This window comes from Gymnogyps californianus, chromosome 6 (genome assembly GCF_018139145.2).
Source record: "Gymnogyps californianus isolate 813 chromosome 6, ASM1813914v2, whole genome shotgun sequence".
NCBI classification, from domain to species: domain Eukaryota; kingdom Metazoa; phylum Chordata; class Aves; order Accipitriformes; family Cathartidae; genus Gymnogyps; species Gymnogyps californianus.
The window spans coordinates 13,829,442-13,847,040 of NC_059476.1; the positions used below are offsets into that span (position 1 = coordinate 13,829,442).

At 42.4% G+C, this 17,599-nt stretch overlaps 1 protein-coding gene across 1 annotated transcript in view; it reads right to left on the reverse strand.

Moving 5' to 3' along the window:
* Positions 1–17,599, reverse strand: part of SORCS3 (sortilin related VPS10 domain containing receptor 3) — a 326,383-nt gene that overhangs the window by 207,422 nt on the left and 101,362 nt on the right. Inside the window, exon 2 of the mRNA XM_050899047.1 lies at positions 16,334–16,401. Within this exon, the coding sequence (XP_050755004.1) occupies positions 16,334–16,401 (68 nt within the window). The remainder of the gene's footprint in view (positions 1–16,333; positions 16,402–17,599) is intronic.

Below are 17,599 nucleotides of genomic sequence, written 5' to 3' on the forward strand. Positions count from 1 at the left end.
AAATAATCATTGTACAATCACTAGCCATGCTCAGATTCTTCACATTTCTTCTACCAAGCTTCCTTCACCCTTCTGAGAAGCATTTGCAGCTCAAGTGAACCTTAGCCCTCCGCTTTGTATCATCAAGTGAACCATTGAGCACTAATCCTTAAAAGCATGTAAACATAGCAATAACCTGTGAGCCTTTTCCTGATATGTAGACACAGTTTTACAGATAAATTTAATAGCAGGCAAGGAAATTTTAGGAGTCTGGATGGCTTGTGCTTGCACTCACTTTCTACTACTTCTGGAATCAGATGTATGGGAAAGTAGTTTTTAAACAAAGCCCTTTGCATTGGGCTAATTTTTTGCAAAAGCTGAAGCCAGAGTTGACCTTCTGACAAGTTTTTTTCTTGTGCCTACTCCCAAGATCCCTTGCAGATTTTTGCCAAGAGCAAAGGCGAAAGTTCAGACATACAGAAAGAAATCAATGTACTTCTGACTTCAGTCAGCCCTAAAGTATATTCTCAGATTTCTGTTGCACAGAAACAAAAAGGGTTTTGGGAAGCATCCAGCCTGTAAGATTCTAACCAGATTTTGTTCTGGATCATTTGCCCACAATGAAAAGTTCCAGAGAATAAGCAGCAGGAGAGAGAGGAAGGTTAAAAACGCACTCCAAAATAATCACAACAATACACTTTTCCTTGTCCTAAATAGACAGAGGCCCTGGGCCAAAGGGGAATCAAGCACAACTCACGTTTTTCCTGGCCCTTTCACCTACACAAGTTTCTTTACTCTCACAGTATCCTGAACTCCCCTTACATTCCAACACGTCATTGACGACGTTCCTGTTCTATCCAGGCGTATGCAATTCCCTGTGAATCTGCATGCATTGCAGACCATATCTTAAACAGTCAAAAGACAGAATTATAGAAGTGAAGCAACAAAGAGCAGAGACCAACACGTCAGCCCTGATCACCTCCACTCCACACATTCATTTTCCATACAGAGATCTGGAAAATCTTCACACACTGGACTGTAGCCATCATCCTTGCTTACATGGGCCAGACATCACTGCATACCTTCTTGACCAGGCACAAACAACAAATGGTTTTAGAAGAGATGCATGTGCTGCCCACACTCAGGTTGGGAAGAGCAAAACACTGGCTAGAAAACCATAGCCATTCTGTCCAGCAGTCAGGCCTGCTGCCTCTGCACTCTAAGCCAGCACGAACAGCAAAGGCTCCACACCTCTAAGTTTCTGAGAGAGCAGAAAGCAGTCATAACATTTAGATTCATGAGATTAAGATCACTTTATGCAACACTTCTAAAGGGAAATCCCATGCTTCCCCATACTGTTTCCAACTTCCTTACCTCGAGAACTATTAATCACATGAAAAAAAATAAAAACAAGGAAAAAAAATACCTTACACTCCAGCTGTCCTTTGGAAAGCTTGTAAGTCATCACGTTAACTGAAATTCATTGAAGCCATTAAACCCATTTTTCCCCAAAGTCAGCTCTCTCCCTGAATGCCTCTACTGTTTGAAATGGCAAGGAGACACAGCGGTAGGACCTCTTTACACCTCTGTTTGAAGGTGAGTCTATACTATCTGATTTCTAATTCAGAACCATCCGTCACAATCAGGTACACAACATTGGTCCCTCAAACCCCACATTCCCAGCAGCCTGACCACTGTGATGTTGTCAAATTCCCTCCCTCCACTCACAAAGGCACCTTATGCTAACTTTAGAGCAGCACTTTCCGAGATCAATGATAATTGACTGATTAAGTATGCCTAATGCTGCCAGAATGTGAGCTGATTGTGTAATGGTGCTAATTAGTAACTGCCAGAGCTCATTCCAATTATTAACCTTTATGAATGTCATTTTTAAAGATAAGAGTTTGTAACACAGCCTACTGCAGCATTTGTAATGGTTTTTGTCACACAGGATGAGAAGTAACACAGTGACCACTGAAGCTGAGATAAAGGTAGCACAAGAAAGAAGCCCTAGGAACAAAGGATTTTACCTTTGCTTCCTGCAAGTGCTACAAAGACTTTAACAATAGAAAGGTGGAACATCTGTGCTGAAGAATTCAAGAACCCCCTTTTCCACAAGACCTGAGCTACTCAGCAATGCCACTGCCAAGCATGCCTCAAAAGCTTCCTAGCAGTGCAAGTACCAAATCAATTGCCTGATTTGCCATGTGGGCATGCTTGCAAAGTGCCATGTGCAGTGACACTCTGGAAGCAGAGACATGAGAAGAACAAGTTTGCTGTTGCAGTGCTGTTGCATACCAAGGAAAAGCACTATTCCCATGTCTGCACAGTCACAACTCTGATTCTTCTGATATGTTATACAATAGAGGACATTTCGTGATGAACCACAGTCACCAGGGTGCATGCACCCTGCTTGGATCACATATAGCTAAACAACTAAGCTAGACCACAGCCTACTTAACTTCACCCTCATCTGTCCCTCAAACAAACCACATGCACTGTCACTATACAAAAGGAGCACTTCCAAAGAGGAAATATGGGCTTCTTATATATCTCCCACCACACAACAGGGCCATGTCCTGTTACGTAGCCAGGCTTATGCTCATCACCATTAAAATGCCACAGAACAAGATAAGAACTTTTCAGGTGGTGTGACTAACACCCCTCAGCCCCTACGACAAGGTAGCATTGGTGCAGACCACCCTTCAAGTCCTGAGAGAGGCAGATGGTCCACCACAGTCTCCCTTGCCATGTACTCTTCCAGAAAAAAACCCCAAAGCTTGTCTTGCTTTGTTTCCTGTGCCTTGTACAAAATAGAAAACGCACGCTTGTGGGTACAAAGCTAAATGTGCTGTGTTAACTCTGTATTCCTCATAGACATCCCTTTTACCTTTATTGGTTACAGATAATAGAACCAATGGGATTTTAATCTTCCATGGGACATTTATTCTCTACTCTGCTAGAGGCACACTGAATGATGTACCATGGTCCACTGCTTACTCAGTAGCTTTAACTACTCTGTGGCAATATAACATTATACCTGAAATCTTACATTTTAGCAGATGATCCCACTGCCTTGGTTTTCCTCAGCCACACTTACAGCTACAAGTAACCCAAAGAAAGGACAAGCCCTCCCACACACTGGCTTTACAGAGACCTGTGTCTGGGGCACCTCAAGGTCAACAGCTTGTCTGTGATCCCTGAAGTAATTACGCGAGCCCCATGGATAGATCATAGTCTGCTGAAGTCCTCAGGGAACTCATATATCCCTTGATGCTGATGGAAGTTGTATGATTCTCCTGTTCCCACACCAGGCCCTGGGACCTACTCACTGTGTGCAAACTACTCTTCCCCACGCTGTTCCTGACTGCTGCTCTGAACCTGCTGCTTGCTCTTCCCCCTCCAGGACAAATAATCAACCACCACGCTTCCTTCTTAAAGCAAATCACTACTACAATTTCTAACATTTCAGAGAAAAAGATGCAAAAGAACCGATACTAAGTGGATTTCTCTTTCCATGGGGCTGATTACTCCTTGTGAGCTTCAGACCCCCATAAGGCCTGAACCCACGTCCCAGTGATGGGTTTCTTTCTGCATACCTCTCCCCAGGTGGCTTTTGAACCTCCCAGGACTGGTAGAAACTGGTAATTACAGATGGTACTAGTCCCAGCTTATTGCTTGCCTGCCCCACTCCCCTGCACAGCACAGTGTATGAACTCCGACCCCAAGGTATGCGAGTCCATGCCAAGACCCTGGGCTGTAAAGGTGCACAGCTGAGCTGCACGCATCCATTCAGCCCAGCTAACTCTGCTATGACGCCCTGCACTCCTGGCAGTAGTTACAGATACCTGGAGACAGTTGCATCTTAAATGCACCAGAACTCACTCAGGAAAGTTCATAGTGCACCTCTCACTGCTGGGCAAAACTACGACCTGACTTTGGGGTAAGGCTTGGCAGTAATGGTTGTACTAACAGCCCAGCCATCTTCCTGTAACCAGTCTCCTATTATCATCTTCCTCATAGATCCTCTGAGCTAGACTACAAGATCCACAGAAGAAAATGTAACCGTCCTGTTACAGATGCCATATGATATCCTTAGATTTATCATGGGGTAACATCTCTCAACTATTCCAATACAGCACCACATTTGCATCCCTGACCAGACTTGCAGGATGCTGAATGTCCAGCTCCTGCAGATAGCCTGTTGCTAGATTCAGGCATCTGGACAGCAAGCTTCAGGGATAACTGGATATGAGCGACTACTAATATTTATGGAGGCAATTCTCTAAAGTAACTGGCCATCAAAGACCCAGAAACAAGACCTAATAATCTGGTTACAGAATGGCCTCGCTAACCTTTTACAGTTTTTATTCAGAGGCAGAAATCCTACATGTAAAAATGCACTAGCTTCCCATGATCTAGTAGTTTACAGAAGCTTTCATTTTCACTTGGTCAGGCATATACTGTAAAAGAATGGGCTGACAGATTTTACAGATGAAGAACATGTGGTAAGTAAATAAATCAAAGGCTACCTTCCAGGCTGGGGCAATTTAGCCCTTTGTAAATATTATTTGAAGAAGTGACCGCTTGATTCTGGGCACTTACTAACTTCATTAGAAGCCTAATGAATGTACCACAAAGATAATGAGAGAGACAGACCAGACTAAAAGAAAGATGGAAGGATTTCTTGCACTTTTTTTAACAATGTTTCTCCATCCTTCAGATTATTTATAGCCATTATAAAATGGCAGTGCATTTGGGGGGAAAAAAAAAACCCTACAACATAATAAAACACCAATATAAACAGACACAACCCATGTTAAAGTACTAAATTCTACCAGCCACTGTACAAAGCATCAAAGATTTATATGACTTGGTCCCAAGCCTAATTGGAAAGAAAAGAAAAGTCAAGGGAGGCGGGAGAGGGGAAGAGAAACTAAAAGAACAGCTCACTCAAAGAGAAACAAATCATGTAAGCTGATGTAAAGCCTAGATTTAGTGTGGATAGGGGAACCGCATCCTGCAGCAAGCTGTGAGGTGGCACCAACACAGAAACTGTTCAGTGCAAGAACCTGCTGGTTCCTGATCCAGCCCTGACTGCCTGGAGGGTAAGTGGCAGTGCCTATCTCTATCTAACTGATCAGAAGCCAGGGGATTTTCTGAGCCACAGATAAAGTCTTTGCATGTAACATAATCCTTGACAGATTTTTTTTTTTTTCTTCTAGAAATTAATCTAGACTCCACTTGAACCCATGTGAACTTTACCTACCAAAACATGCTCCACCAAGGAGATCCACAGATTAAATACATGTTGTCCTAGGAATGAAATTCTTCTACTTGTTCTGAACTTTGTCCAGTGCTCCTTTATTCTTCACAGAATCACAGAATGGTTGAGGTTGGAAGAGACCTCTAGAGCTCATCTGGTCCAACCCCCTGCTCAAGCAGGGCCACCTAGAGCCGGTTGCCCAGGACCAGTCCAAATGGCTTTTGAATATGTCCAAGGATGGAGACTCCACAACCTCCCTGGGCAACCTGTGCCAGTGCTCGGTCACCTACACAGTAAAAAAGGTTTTCTGATATTCAGAGGGAAACTCCCGAGTTTCAGTTTGTGCCCATTCATTGTCTCTTGTCCTGTCACTGGGCACCACTGAAGAGAGCCTGGCTCTGTCTTCTTTGCACCCTCTCTTCAGATATTTGCACACATTGATGAGATCCACCCCACCACCACCCCTCCCCCCGCTCTTCTCTAGGTTAAACAGTCCCAGCTCTCTCAGCCTTTCCTCATATGAGAGATGCTCCACCCACTTGCTTTAGTAGAGACCCTATCCACACCACATAATTTTGTAAGATTTTTACCATATTCTTTTCTGGGCATCTCTTTTCAGGCTTTCCAGGTCCTACTAGATCAGATCTAGTATGAAAGTCCTTACGTAATTTATTATGAAAGTTCTATTTTGCAATTATCTATTTGCATATTTATAAGTGAATTTAATGTGTGGTTTTCATTAGTATTGGCACATATCCACGTTGAATGCATCCGCTACTAATCTATGACAACGAAACTCCTCTGCACAGTAAAGAGCGATTAGAAAAAGACATTAGTAAGGCCAAAACAAATTCATCTTTAAGTGTGGCTTTCTGCAAAAAGTTTTGCAGTCGGCATCCAAATCTAATTAGAATGTAAGATGAGATAACTCAACAAAAGGAGCAGCTCTCTAATGAAAGCAATGGAATTGCTGCTCCTAATGATAAAGAAGAGATGGAATAGCCAATTCCTGTTAACAGATGCAGCTCTGCTGATGCAGCAACAGTCACAACACCCACAGGATCTGCAACAGCAGGTTCTTGGCTACAAAATCCCTCCTGAATGCTGCCTTGCTAATTTTCTAAACAAGTAGGCAAAGCACTACAAACACACTTTACCTGCCATCCCTGACAAGATGACTTCATAGGGACTGTGACGCTTCAAAAACACATTCAGTTTTGGCAAAGCTTCCTCTGACCTCCTCCACCAAAGCCCCAGGACTAAATGCCTGGGAACATGACCTGAGCTCAAAATTCATTTCTGATGAGATAGGATGTCTCCCTTCTTGAGGAGCTCATAATCAAAGAAATTCATTAGCAAGGACAGAAAAACTATATTAAATATAGCATATATAAGCTGCAAAAGCAGAGACAAGCATATTCTTACAGCTCCCTAAAACACCTTTTTTTTTTTCCCCCCATAACAAATTTCATTAATTCGCACTGAGATCCTCATGATTTTATCAACACCAGAAACATCTTTTGGCATTAAATTCCCTAAATTTCCTATTCCAGCATCTAGTTTTTTGGAATGGAAAGACTAGAGATCTGGACAGGTTTCAGTTTCCATTGTCAGGATGATCAGACCCAGTTGCGTGCCTGAAAGGACTGGCTGGAAAATTAAATTATGTCAAAGATAGTCTGGGTTTTTGTTGTGTTTTTTTTTTAAACTAAAAAGTATATTTTTAGTCCAATAAAATAGCTTTACTAAGAAAATGTGATAGCATCCAAGATAGCCACAGTTGGGCAACGGAGGGAGAACCTACCTGTGGTGCAGAAGACTCAAATCCCTTGGTTGAATAAGACAGCCACCGTAGGTCAGATCAAAAATTTGTATTGCCTGCTAATCTGCCACAGAATATTCTGGGAAAAGTATAAGGAAGAGATAAAAGACAGCATGATTCTTCCCATGGCCTCTCCCCCAGCTCTCTTGACTAGAGATCTCCAAATCCCCAAACCACTAAAATACTGTGGCATATCATGTCTCCAGCACAATCCCAGCTATTCCAGTAGAACACCTAAAGCATCAATAGCTCATTGCTGAAGAACAGATAACAAAAAATGGATGACATTTCTGCAACACTGATCCAAAAGCTGTAGACCCATCTGTTCCTTGAACGTCATATCATACAATAATTAATGTAAGCCACAGGCTACTGCCACACTATCACGTTTAACAGCCACCAGCAGAAATATCCTCCATTAATTCACTGAATCCCCTTTTGAAATCCATTTACACTTTCATTATTTCTGCCTCACAACATCCTGTAGCAATGAGTTACACAATTTAATTACTTGCGGAATAAAAAAGCACTTTCCTTTATACTTATTCAGAGCAAGGTCTTGAACTGGGATCTTCCACACATAAGATTAGTATCAGTCTCTCCCTGGAGAGATTCTCAGTCTCTCCTGTTGGAGCTCTTTTGCAGAGTATAAATAATTCAACAGTTATGAGGGAGAGAGGAAAAGGGAGATGGCTGGGGCTCTTACCTGAAACATGGAAAATTAAAAGAAAACACAGCTCATTTTTGCCCTCTCTACATTTTATCTGGAATTCCACCTTTGTCCTAAGAACACTCCCTCAAAAAGTCTGGAATTTGATAAATTGCCTTTTCTTCTTGTCTCCCCGTCTCCAGCCAGAAAACAAGATGTCTCCAAAAATTCCCAGGCCTACTTATTAACAGTAACATCCCAATAACCCAGTTATCTATGAGATCAAAACTGATGTACAACCACATGACCTTTCTAGGCCTATTTAACAAACACATTCCTCACACAAACATATCTGCAGCATCCATCATCAGTGACCAGTCCAGTCCTCCCACAGCCACATGTTTGAAGGTCGACAACTTCAGCAAAGCAGCCCCGCTTTCAAGCTGCAAAAGATCTGTGAATGAAGCACAGAGCGGGGACGTGTAGCGCACGTTGAACAGTGAGTTACATGCACATGTAAATGTGAACCTCTGTGCTGCCACCATGCAACACCCTCACCAAATTGAGATTCTGGAGCAGAACGTAATCAAAGCCAAGACTTACCTCTGTCTTCAGAGAATCACATATATGAATAAAGCACTCTGAATATGGGTAAAATTTTTAATTAACAGCCTAGCTAAAACACCATTACAATCTGCAGTTCTGTTTTTATTAATTGTCTCCGATTCAGCAGGAATTCCACCAAGGAATAGGGATGAGCAGATGCAGGGGGAAGCACATTAATAAATCATAAGTGTCATTAAAATTTGTAAACTAATATCTTCTGGGAAGTCTTGGCAATTAGTCTCAGAGCTTTCTTGGCAAACAAAAAATTAATAAATCCAAAAGGTCCCCTGTCTGATGATATCCCCACCCCCACAGAAAGGTCATTGATGGAGCAATTAAGAGACACAACAAATGGACCAGCCAGAAGGCTGGTTCACAAAAGACAAATGAGCTCCATGAAACAAGATGACTAAGGCATCTTAATAAGCAAAGGTGAGACTTCGATCTACACATGACGCCAAGACACATACAAAGGCTTTTAGACTCGTATTTGCTGGACTACTACTTTTCACGTGATTTTGCATTACCCCCTTGGTCCCCACTATCTCTGAGGCCACACATGATTGCTTGTTAAAGCAAGGAAGCATCACAAAGTAGAGGTGTGAACCTTACTATTCCCTTGTGGAAAAATCCTGTGGGATATAACAGGACTAGGGAAGCAATGGGAAGGAGACAAATGAAACTTCTCTCCAGAAGTTAGTCACATACTTAAAGAATGAAATAAAGAATTAAAGAATGAGGTCTTATTTTTATTACCATTATTGAGTTTACCTAACTCTAAAATGTAGCCCTAATTAATTTTCATGATTGGTTCCCAAAACAAATGTTTAAAACTGTTTTAACTCACGTTGTCCATTTGTTGCAATGACAGCATCTCCTTCCATTTTGAACTGCAAAGAATGTATGCTCTGGACACCACCTGGGACTGTCTGGGACATTCAAGGAGGGCTAAACCTATGGTTCATTCTGTTCCACTCCTTGAATTTTCTTTCTTTTTTTTTTTCTTTTTTTTTCTTTTTTCTTTTTTTTTTTTTTTTAATTCCCATGGATCTTCACATTCAGCCACACACAGCCCAAGCAAATCCAAACAATCCCTTATGTACATTTCCTGAAGTCCACAATAAAATATTTGTTTAGGTCTTTGGAAAGCCACAACTGGAAGGATAATGAATCACCTCAAACCAGAAAAGCATTTTGAATGAGGTCATAATCAGTTACTTCAAATGGCTTCACTTGTACAGTGGGATAAGGTGGTCAATAGTTATCACCATCTGATAACCAGCAACTTCTAACATTCTTGTCACAGATACCCCCCTAAACCAGCAAACACAACAAAGCTAAGCCACCCCCTTATCGCTTTTAATAGTTATGAAAAAAGCACAGAAAAGCCATGTATATGTATGTGTAGCCTTTTGTGAACATTTAGCATCCCTACAGTGTAACTTAATGCAATGCCCTTTACCCATTAACTTCTCTCCTTGCTGATACTCAACAACTATTTTCACCTGTTAAGCTTTCTCTCTTGCTCCTGTTTATTAACTAGGACCCACTTTCTGATGCCTGCTGCAACACATGTGCAGCTGGACAAATACAGATGTCAGGAGCCTCTGCCAAACCTGGTACGTCCGCCTGAGCAAGAGAACAAGACCTGTTTCTCCAAAATAAGCAGGAATTTAGCCATGAGAGCAAAGAAGAAATTTTCACTTGGCATAAGAATGCTGCATTTTCTATTCTTCACAGCTAGTGACTACCTAGCTCTTCGGGGCAAAGAACTTCTCTTTATTAAATGGCCATGATCTTCATTTGGCAGCAGCTAGCTCAGGAATGGGCCAACATGCAGCTACTGTGCATCTCCCAAATAGTTCAAGTGTGGCTCCCATGTCAAGATGGCATCTATGACTGACAGCCAAGCTGTGCTGAGCCAGGTAAACTGAATCACCACCATGGGAAACACAAGTCAGCAAGAGTACTAGAGGTTAGAACTGCATTATCCTGGGATGCTGCTGAAGGCCCATACTAATCGCAACTCAGGGTGCTGGGAGCCCTGAGGAACAACTCTCATCTCACACTGCAGTCATCTGCTGTGTTTCCCATTCCCTTAGTTCTTCAGCAAACATAGCCTGCACCTAGCAGCTCTCAACCACAAAGATTTTGACAGGTGGCTCCATAGCCTGAAAAAACTAGCCATCATGAGCTTGCTATTATACACTCAACAACAGCAGTGAGATGCCAAACTGTGGCACCTGTTTCAAATCCAAGAGAGGTCAGGATGTGCTTGCACACCCAGCTGGCTCCTTCCCTCCATGCCCTGATGGCTGATTGCAGATATAAGAAACCTTCTCCTTATCAACACGGATTTCTGCACTTTGCAGTGTTGTTAAGAAATACCAAATAAGATGCAATAATGGGAAACATTACTACTTTGAAAACCAGCTCCATTAATTTTATGCCTGAATACAGTCCTCCAGAAAATAACATGTATCTAAGATGCATGTTGTCAGCATAAAAGTGAAAAACAATAAATATAATCAAATTTGACAATACTGCAGGGAGATGTCAGCTGGTCATGGTGGCTGTCTGGAGCCTGCATTTCAACACAGCAAGTTCCAGAAAAAATACAATGCCCCACTGCAAAACATATGGAGCCTGACCAGTACTGAGCAAGAGGCTGTGGCACAAACCAGAAGTTGCCATTCTCAGCACCACAGTCTAAATAATGCATTGCCACTGGGATAGAAACACTCTTTTGAGGAAGCTCTGGCTGTGCCATGACCTATTTCAGGTTTAGCTTGTTTCGCGGAGGATGATATGGAAATTTGAGTCAGGCTTATTGAATCTCCTGATCCCTGCCTTCTTACTCACCCGTCTTAGAGGCTGCTACATTTGGAACAAGGAGACTAAGCCCCAGTTCCCAAAGAAGAGACATGGCATTTCACACCACATTCACCATTTCACACCTACAGAGCAGCCCTATCTGAAGCCAGCTCCATGTGCAACACACAAACCTAGGGCACAGAAATCAGCATGAGCTGTGAAACTTTGCAAAGACAACAAATGCTAGAGCTAGACATGCTAGACCATGCTGATGGTCTCTGGAGACTGTGGGAGGCTTAAGAGGCAAGGACATAGGAGGAAACAGAGTAAAGCCCTTTGGTAATTCAAACAGAACTGAATGAAAGAGCAATGCAAGACATAAGGCAGCTTGCAACCAAGCCGAGAGGTTTTACTCCTCTAAGCTCCAAGCTAGGAGTTGCAGCTGCTGTGTTTTGCAGCTGTCTCTATTAAAAAGCTAAAAAAAAATTTTTTTTTTTAAACTCAACACAGAGACTAAGACAACAGACCAACCTATTCAGGCACAGCAGCCATAAGAGTAAAAAAAAATGCTTGGGGATTTTTGACTGCTGCCATGGAAACATAATTTCTTGGTTAATAAACAAGAAAACAAGAAGGAATATATGTAAAAAATCCTTCCTCAGTATTTTAGCCTCTTAAGCAGAAAGAGTCAGTCATGGTTTTGAGTATGGGTTAATGCATGGGCTGGCATTATGTACCATCAGATAATTTAGCTGGGACCACAGCTAGAGCAGGGGAACTCCAGGGAACCCATCAAAGGTGGATAAAATGGTAGTGGGGACGCAAAGCTGACACATGCAAGTGCTTGCACTTTGGAAGAAAATCTGAACTAGTCCCCACTGCCTAATTAGCTGATGTGTTGCAGTCATGGCTATTGCATTGATCATAAATACCGCTCCGCTAACTTGCGCTTCTCCTGTCTGCTGGATCGCCCTGTTGTCTCTTTGTCTTCATCTGAGATTGAAAGCTCCCTTGCGATGGAGGCTATCTTTTTAGCTACTGCAATCCAAATAAATATAACTGTTCCTGGATACTAAAAAAGGCAACAGTGGAAAAACTTTTATTCCAGTTATCTTAGCAGAAATAACTGCTCAACCCACACTGGCTAGAACAGTTGAAAACATTTTAAATATCACAATAGGAACTTTAAATACTTATCCAGAATGTCACATTCACATAACCCTGTCTCAATACTGTACAGCTTAAACAGGAGACAAGATTAGCAACAAGTGAGGAAATGTTCACAAGGTTCTTCTTTTGCTTGTAAAACCTGTGAAATCTAAAAGGCCCACAGAATAAGAAAAGGAGCTTGATAGATTCCTCCTGTTTATTTACACTCACAACACAAGAAGGAAACAACTGGACAGCAACAAGATTAACTAATGAAAGGACTTATTGCCTACCATACAACCTACAGAACTCCCCATATATCTGAACACAACATACACCTGAAACCAAAACTCATTTATCACAATTTCCATGGTCAGATCTGGAAGCGCTATGAACACACACATTTGAAGAAATAAGCCATTGAATACACTTTCCCTTCTGTCCTCCTCCTAATAAAATTTGCCTGACGTTTTCAACAGAAAAATAGGCCAAAAAACCCCCCAACCCTTCAACTCTTGGTTGTGAATGGTGCCTTTTAGACACCGTATTTTGCATATCTAACCCTCTCAGTTCTCCTCTGTTCAACAGATGCCTTCTTTGACTACATTCCTGTGAAGCAGCCTGGCCCCTACTCTTTACAGAGAGAGTTCATATTTCATGACAGATCACTCCTGTGTGCTTACAGTTCATCACGGGCAATGAAGTTTGATGCAGGGACCCTGGCCTACAGAGGGTTTGGGAATTAAAGGTGCTCCAACAGCACTTCAAATCAAAACCATGTAAATTTAGAGATTAAGAGGGAGAACTATTTTCCTTTTGTTGATGGAGAAGAAGTGTTAATGGGGAGAAAAAAAAAAAAATTCTACAGAAAGCATATGTCCAATCCTTAATTCAATTTTTACTTAAAGCAGGCAGGATGTAGCTGGATTCTCAACTACCTAGTTAGATATTTTGCTAGGCAATGAGAACTGATGAAGGGTTTGCACGCTTGAACAGCTTAAATAATTTTTACAGTTATATTTGCTGACCTACAAAAAGACCTCTCTCCACAAATTCTGATGTCTCACACCATCACAAGTACAACCGCAATAAAGTAGCTTCCTTTCATAGGAGGAAAACAATCACCTCCACTCAACTCAGTGGGAAAAACAAAAATCCAAACCACAACTGACAGGTATCTCTTGTGACCAAGAAGAGGTGTGGCATTCACAAGGGGGAGGGGTGTGGCTGGGTGGGGGGAGGGGTGTGACTTTTCCTTGAAGCTGGCTGCTTCAAGGCTGGCTGCTTCAGTAGCAATGGAGACCTTTTCTGTGATTTTTTGGGCCCCAGAAGCATGGATTTGCTTATTGGAGCAATGCCTGTGTTCCTGCATTCAAACGCTGACTAGCATTTCCTCTGTCTAAACTCATATCAGCCTGATATAGGAGCAGCTTCCAACGTAACTTTTAATTCTCCCTCTCTTGCTCTCGCTCCTTTTTTTAATTACATTCAGGATGTTTTCTTATTGATTTACTTGTCTTTGTATTTAGATGCAGGGATTAGAAATTTCTTTTATATGGCAATTCAGTTTTCCATTAAAAGAAGCTTCTTATGCTATAACCCAGGGAGAACTGAGAAGAAGCTTTTGATGCATGAAGCAGGCGGAGGCAAGATGATATTTGGAGATTGCATTGCACTCTGCTCTATCTTAGCCTCCTCTGAAGCACTGCTGTGTGATTCATTGCTCTCTGCCACAAAAGCCACTCCTCTCTTGTGGAAGCAACTGTGTTTGCCAAGCGTCCAGAATAGATACCATCCAGCACCACTGCTCAGATGGGCAGGACTCCTGGTTAGCAGAAAGGATGTGTCGTATTCCCAGAAAACAGGAAGAGGGAAAAAAAAAAAAAAATCCTGGAAATGTCCAGACCTCCTTCTGATAATTACTTGATAGTTGCATTCAGTTTGTGACCCATCAGTTCTAGCGGCTCAGAGATGGCTTTGAAGGAGTCTACAAAAAGTAACTAAGGAAAGCAAACCTATTGCCAGAAGGCTTAAATTCACTCTGCAAAGACAGATCCTGCTTTTGAAATTTTCAGGGTCTCAAAATTTAAAAGAAAATATTGAAAAGTACCAATTTAAATAATGCAAAGATTCAGAGGCCTTAATGTGCAAACAGAACAGAAAATCCTAAGAAAAGGAGTCTTTCTCTTGGCTTATTTCTTCCACTTAGTATCTATTTGCATTTCTGCAATGTCCTTTCCAAAGAAACTCATAGCTGCTCTCTAAGACTCCACACTCCCCTCTGAAGTACCACATGGCTTAATCCTGAATTTTCCAGCTGGAAAACTAAGGTTTAAAGCCCAGGAGCTCTACCTACTAGCTCTTACCCTGAGCTTTCCTCCCAGATCTTGGAAGAGAACCCAGGAGGTTCTGACTTCTCAACATCTCTGAGTCTCTAGGCCCCATACTGGCCCCTATTTCACTGCAGAAAAGATGTAGAAGTATCCCAGAACACACTGAAACACACTCACAAATCAGTGTGTTTCCCCAGCTGACCAAGTACTGGATGCCTTCAGTTGTACTGATGATGAACTACATTTCCGTCACTCTGGGAAAACTCCAAAAGGGATGCTGCTATCATCTTTCTGCAGAGCTCAGGTGACGCTGTGAGTTCAGTATTAGGACAGGATTTGCCTGCTTGTTACATTATTTATGCAGAGCAGATTGCTTGGCAATTACATTTAAAGTACAATCACAGTGCCATTTGTACTTGTTAGGTAAAGAGGCAAAAGTTTTTTAAGGCTTTAATACCTTGAAAAGTACCAGGCTAAGTGGAAATAACTGTGTTCTCTCTTCTTAGCTGCATGGTTATTTATACTTTTGCAGATCACCATGGTACAGCACAATTAGGCTTTGGAAGTACTGTTCAAATTGAGAAATTTCAAGAGCTCTACTGAACAATTAACCCTAAAATACATTAATAGGAATAAACCTGCAGCACACGCCCAAAGTCTGATCCAAACAGGGGCTTTTAAATTAGCTGGGAAGAAAAAAGTATGAGAGACCATCTGCCAAGAAGCTGCTCACACCCGGAACAATGGCTACAATGCATTGACAGTTCCACCAACTACACCTTCAGCAGGTTGCGCGATAGCTGTAATACACCAGGTAAACCTGACACAAGGCACTTGGTCTCCCCCAACCCCTGGTGGCTTTTTTTTTTTTTTTTTTGTCCTTAGGGTAAAAAACCACCTAATAACAATTCTGTTAAAGGCACACCCTTTCCACACCACAGGCAGGATGTTAGGAGAAAGAGCAATCCCCAGCAGGTAGAAACTATTGGTGATTTCAGACATCAAGGAACTGGCCTGTTTATAAGGGTGAGTTTGGCGGGATTTTGGGGGGGGCACACACAGACTTACAAACACACACTCTGTCCAGCAGCGTGCTTCCCCAGGCCAGGACACTCCATCTCCCATGCCAGACTACGAGCATGGCAGGTACATGACACCATCCAAATCTATCCATAGCGGAGAAGACACCAGCACGTCACTGTGGTATCTCTAGTCCTTTAGTGGCTACTGTCCTTACAGCCCAAGGCAACACAGATTCACTGCCAAGATGACCATGTCAGCTCACAGGGCTGAGGAACATGGCTAAGATCAGCTGAGATTATATCATGCACTGTGTTGTATACCATCTTCGACACTGTTCTAGCAAGTGTGTACCGTCTATAGAGACTGTTCCCATTGCCAGCCTCACAGCTGAGACCCTGAGGAATGAAGAGGCTTGTCTAAGGACACTCAAAGGTGAGAATGAAACCAAGCTCCTCTGTGTGTCAGGGAAGTGCCCTTACATCAAGACACCCTCTTGTTTGCAGACCCCACTTCATTAAAGCAATGTGTTCTTAATCACGTGTCCCTTTTCCAAAAAGCAACTCGTTATCTCAGATTCCCTCCCGCCTCCTCCCCGATCAACTCAGATACCCCCCTTGCTCAGCCTCCAGTTTTACAAGAGACACAGTGCAACCCCTCCATGCCAGTTGCTGTGATTTCTTCAGTCTACTCACCTCCACAGTGAACTCTCCGTAACACTCCCCAAGTTGAAGTCGTAGAGCTTTGTCAGAATAAGAATCACCTAGAGAGGGAGAAGGGTGGGAGGAAGAGAAAGGGAAAAGAAAGAGAAAAAAAAAGAGTTTTCCTTTAGACTGTGTAACAATACACAAGGCATCTGAAATCACCCAAAGGAGAGCTTAGCATTTATCCATTAAAGTTGCGGTATTATAGGATCGAGTAAGTTTAAAAAAAAAGAAAATCAGTAGCTTAATGTGTCATGTAACCAGTAACATTTATTTTGATCTCAGAATGTTTTGCATTTGAAATAAAACATGCCAACATGAATTAATCAAGCATCGTGAGCTGCCCTCTCTACAACTATGGTTATTCAAGATCAGGGATGGAATCAGATGCGCCCTTGTTAACTCAACAGCCCAATCAGAAATTACAGTTGACTTTTCCTGTTTCTCAAGGTGCTACCACAAATTGGTGAGTCTCCATGGAAAGAATTGGCAAGTTTGTTTATGAAGATCCTCATCCAGCAAAACAGTCCATTTGGCCCAGAATGAGCTTTGCTGTTCTCTATCTGCTGTCACTGACTCTAGGAGCATGGGAATTTCCACATGCTATCACCTTTCTGCAGTGGTAAAAGAGAGGGACACAGAGCATGACATTCAGCTTAGACACTAAGCAAGACAAAACTTCAGCTGTATCTTCAGTGCTCAAGGAGAGTCAGAGCCTTCAAGACCCACTGACTAACTTTCTGGCGAGCCATGAACACTCCCGAGTCATGCCGTTGTAAAACTGAGGTAAAGGAGAGGGGAGTTAAGCAGTACATGGGAGACCACAGGGGAATATAACTTCCCTCCTATACCCTTGGTGCTCTGACCTCAGATTTCACAGGTAAATGTAATCCTCCTAGTTACCAGCTACATTGCCCAATGCCCTTCTCTCCCAGAAAGGCAGCTATGCACTCCGATAACCTGTGAGCCTCTGTGCAAGCTCCCAGGCTCAGATGAGATGGGGACTTCAGCAGAAAGAATGGAGGTTCCTCAGTGGAAGTTAAGAGCATTTGAGCATCTGCTCCTTGCTTTTTTAGCATAACTAATGTCACATAGTTCATTGCCTCAGATTCTACGGGACCAGCCTCAGGAAAACTCTGGGGCATCTCTTCATTTTTGTTTTGCATCATTTTAACATTTCAGCATTGTTTCCTCCTTGCAGGATTCACGAACAGGCTAGTTTCTCTTGCATCTGCTTGGGCGATGAAAGTATCTAGA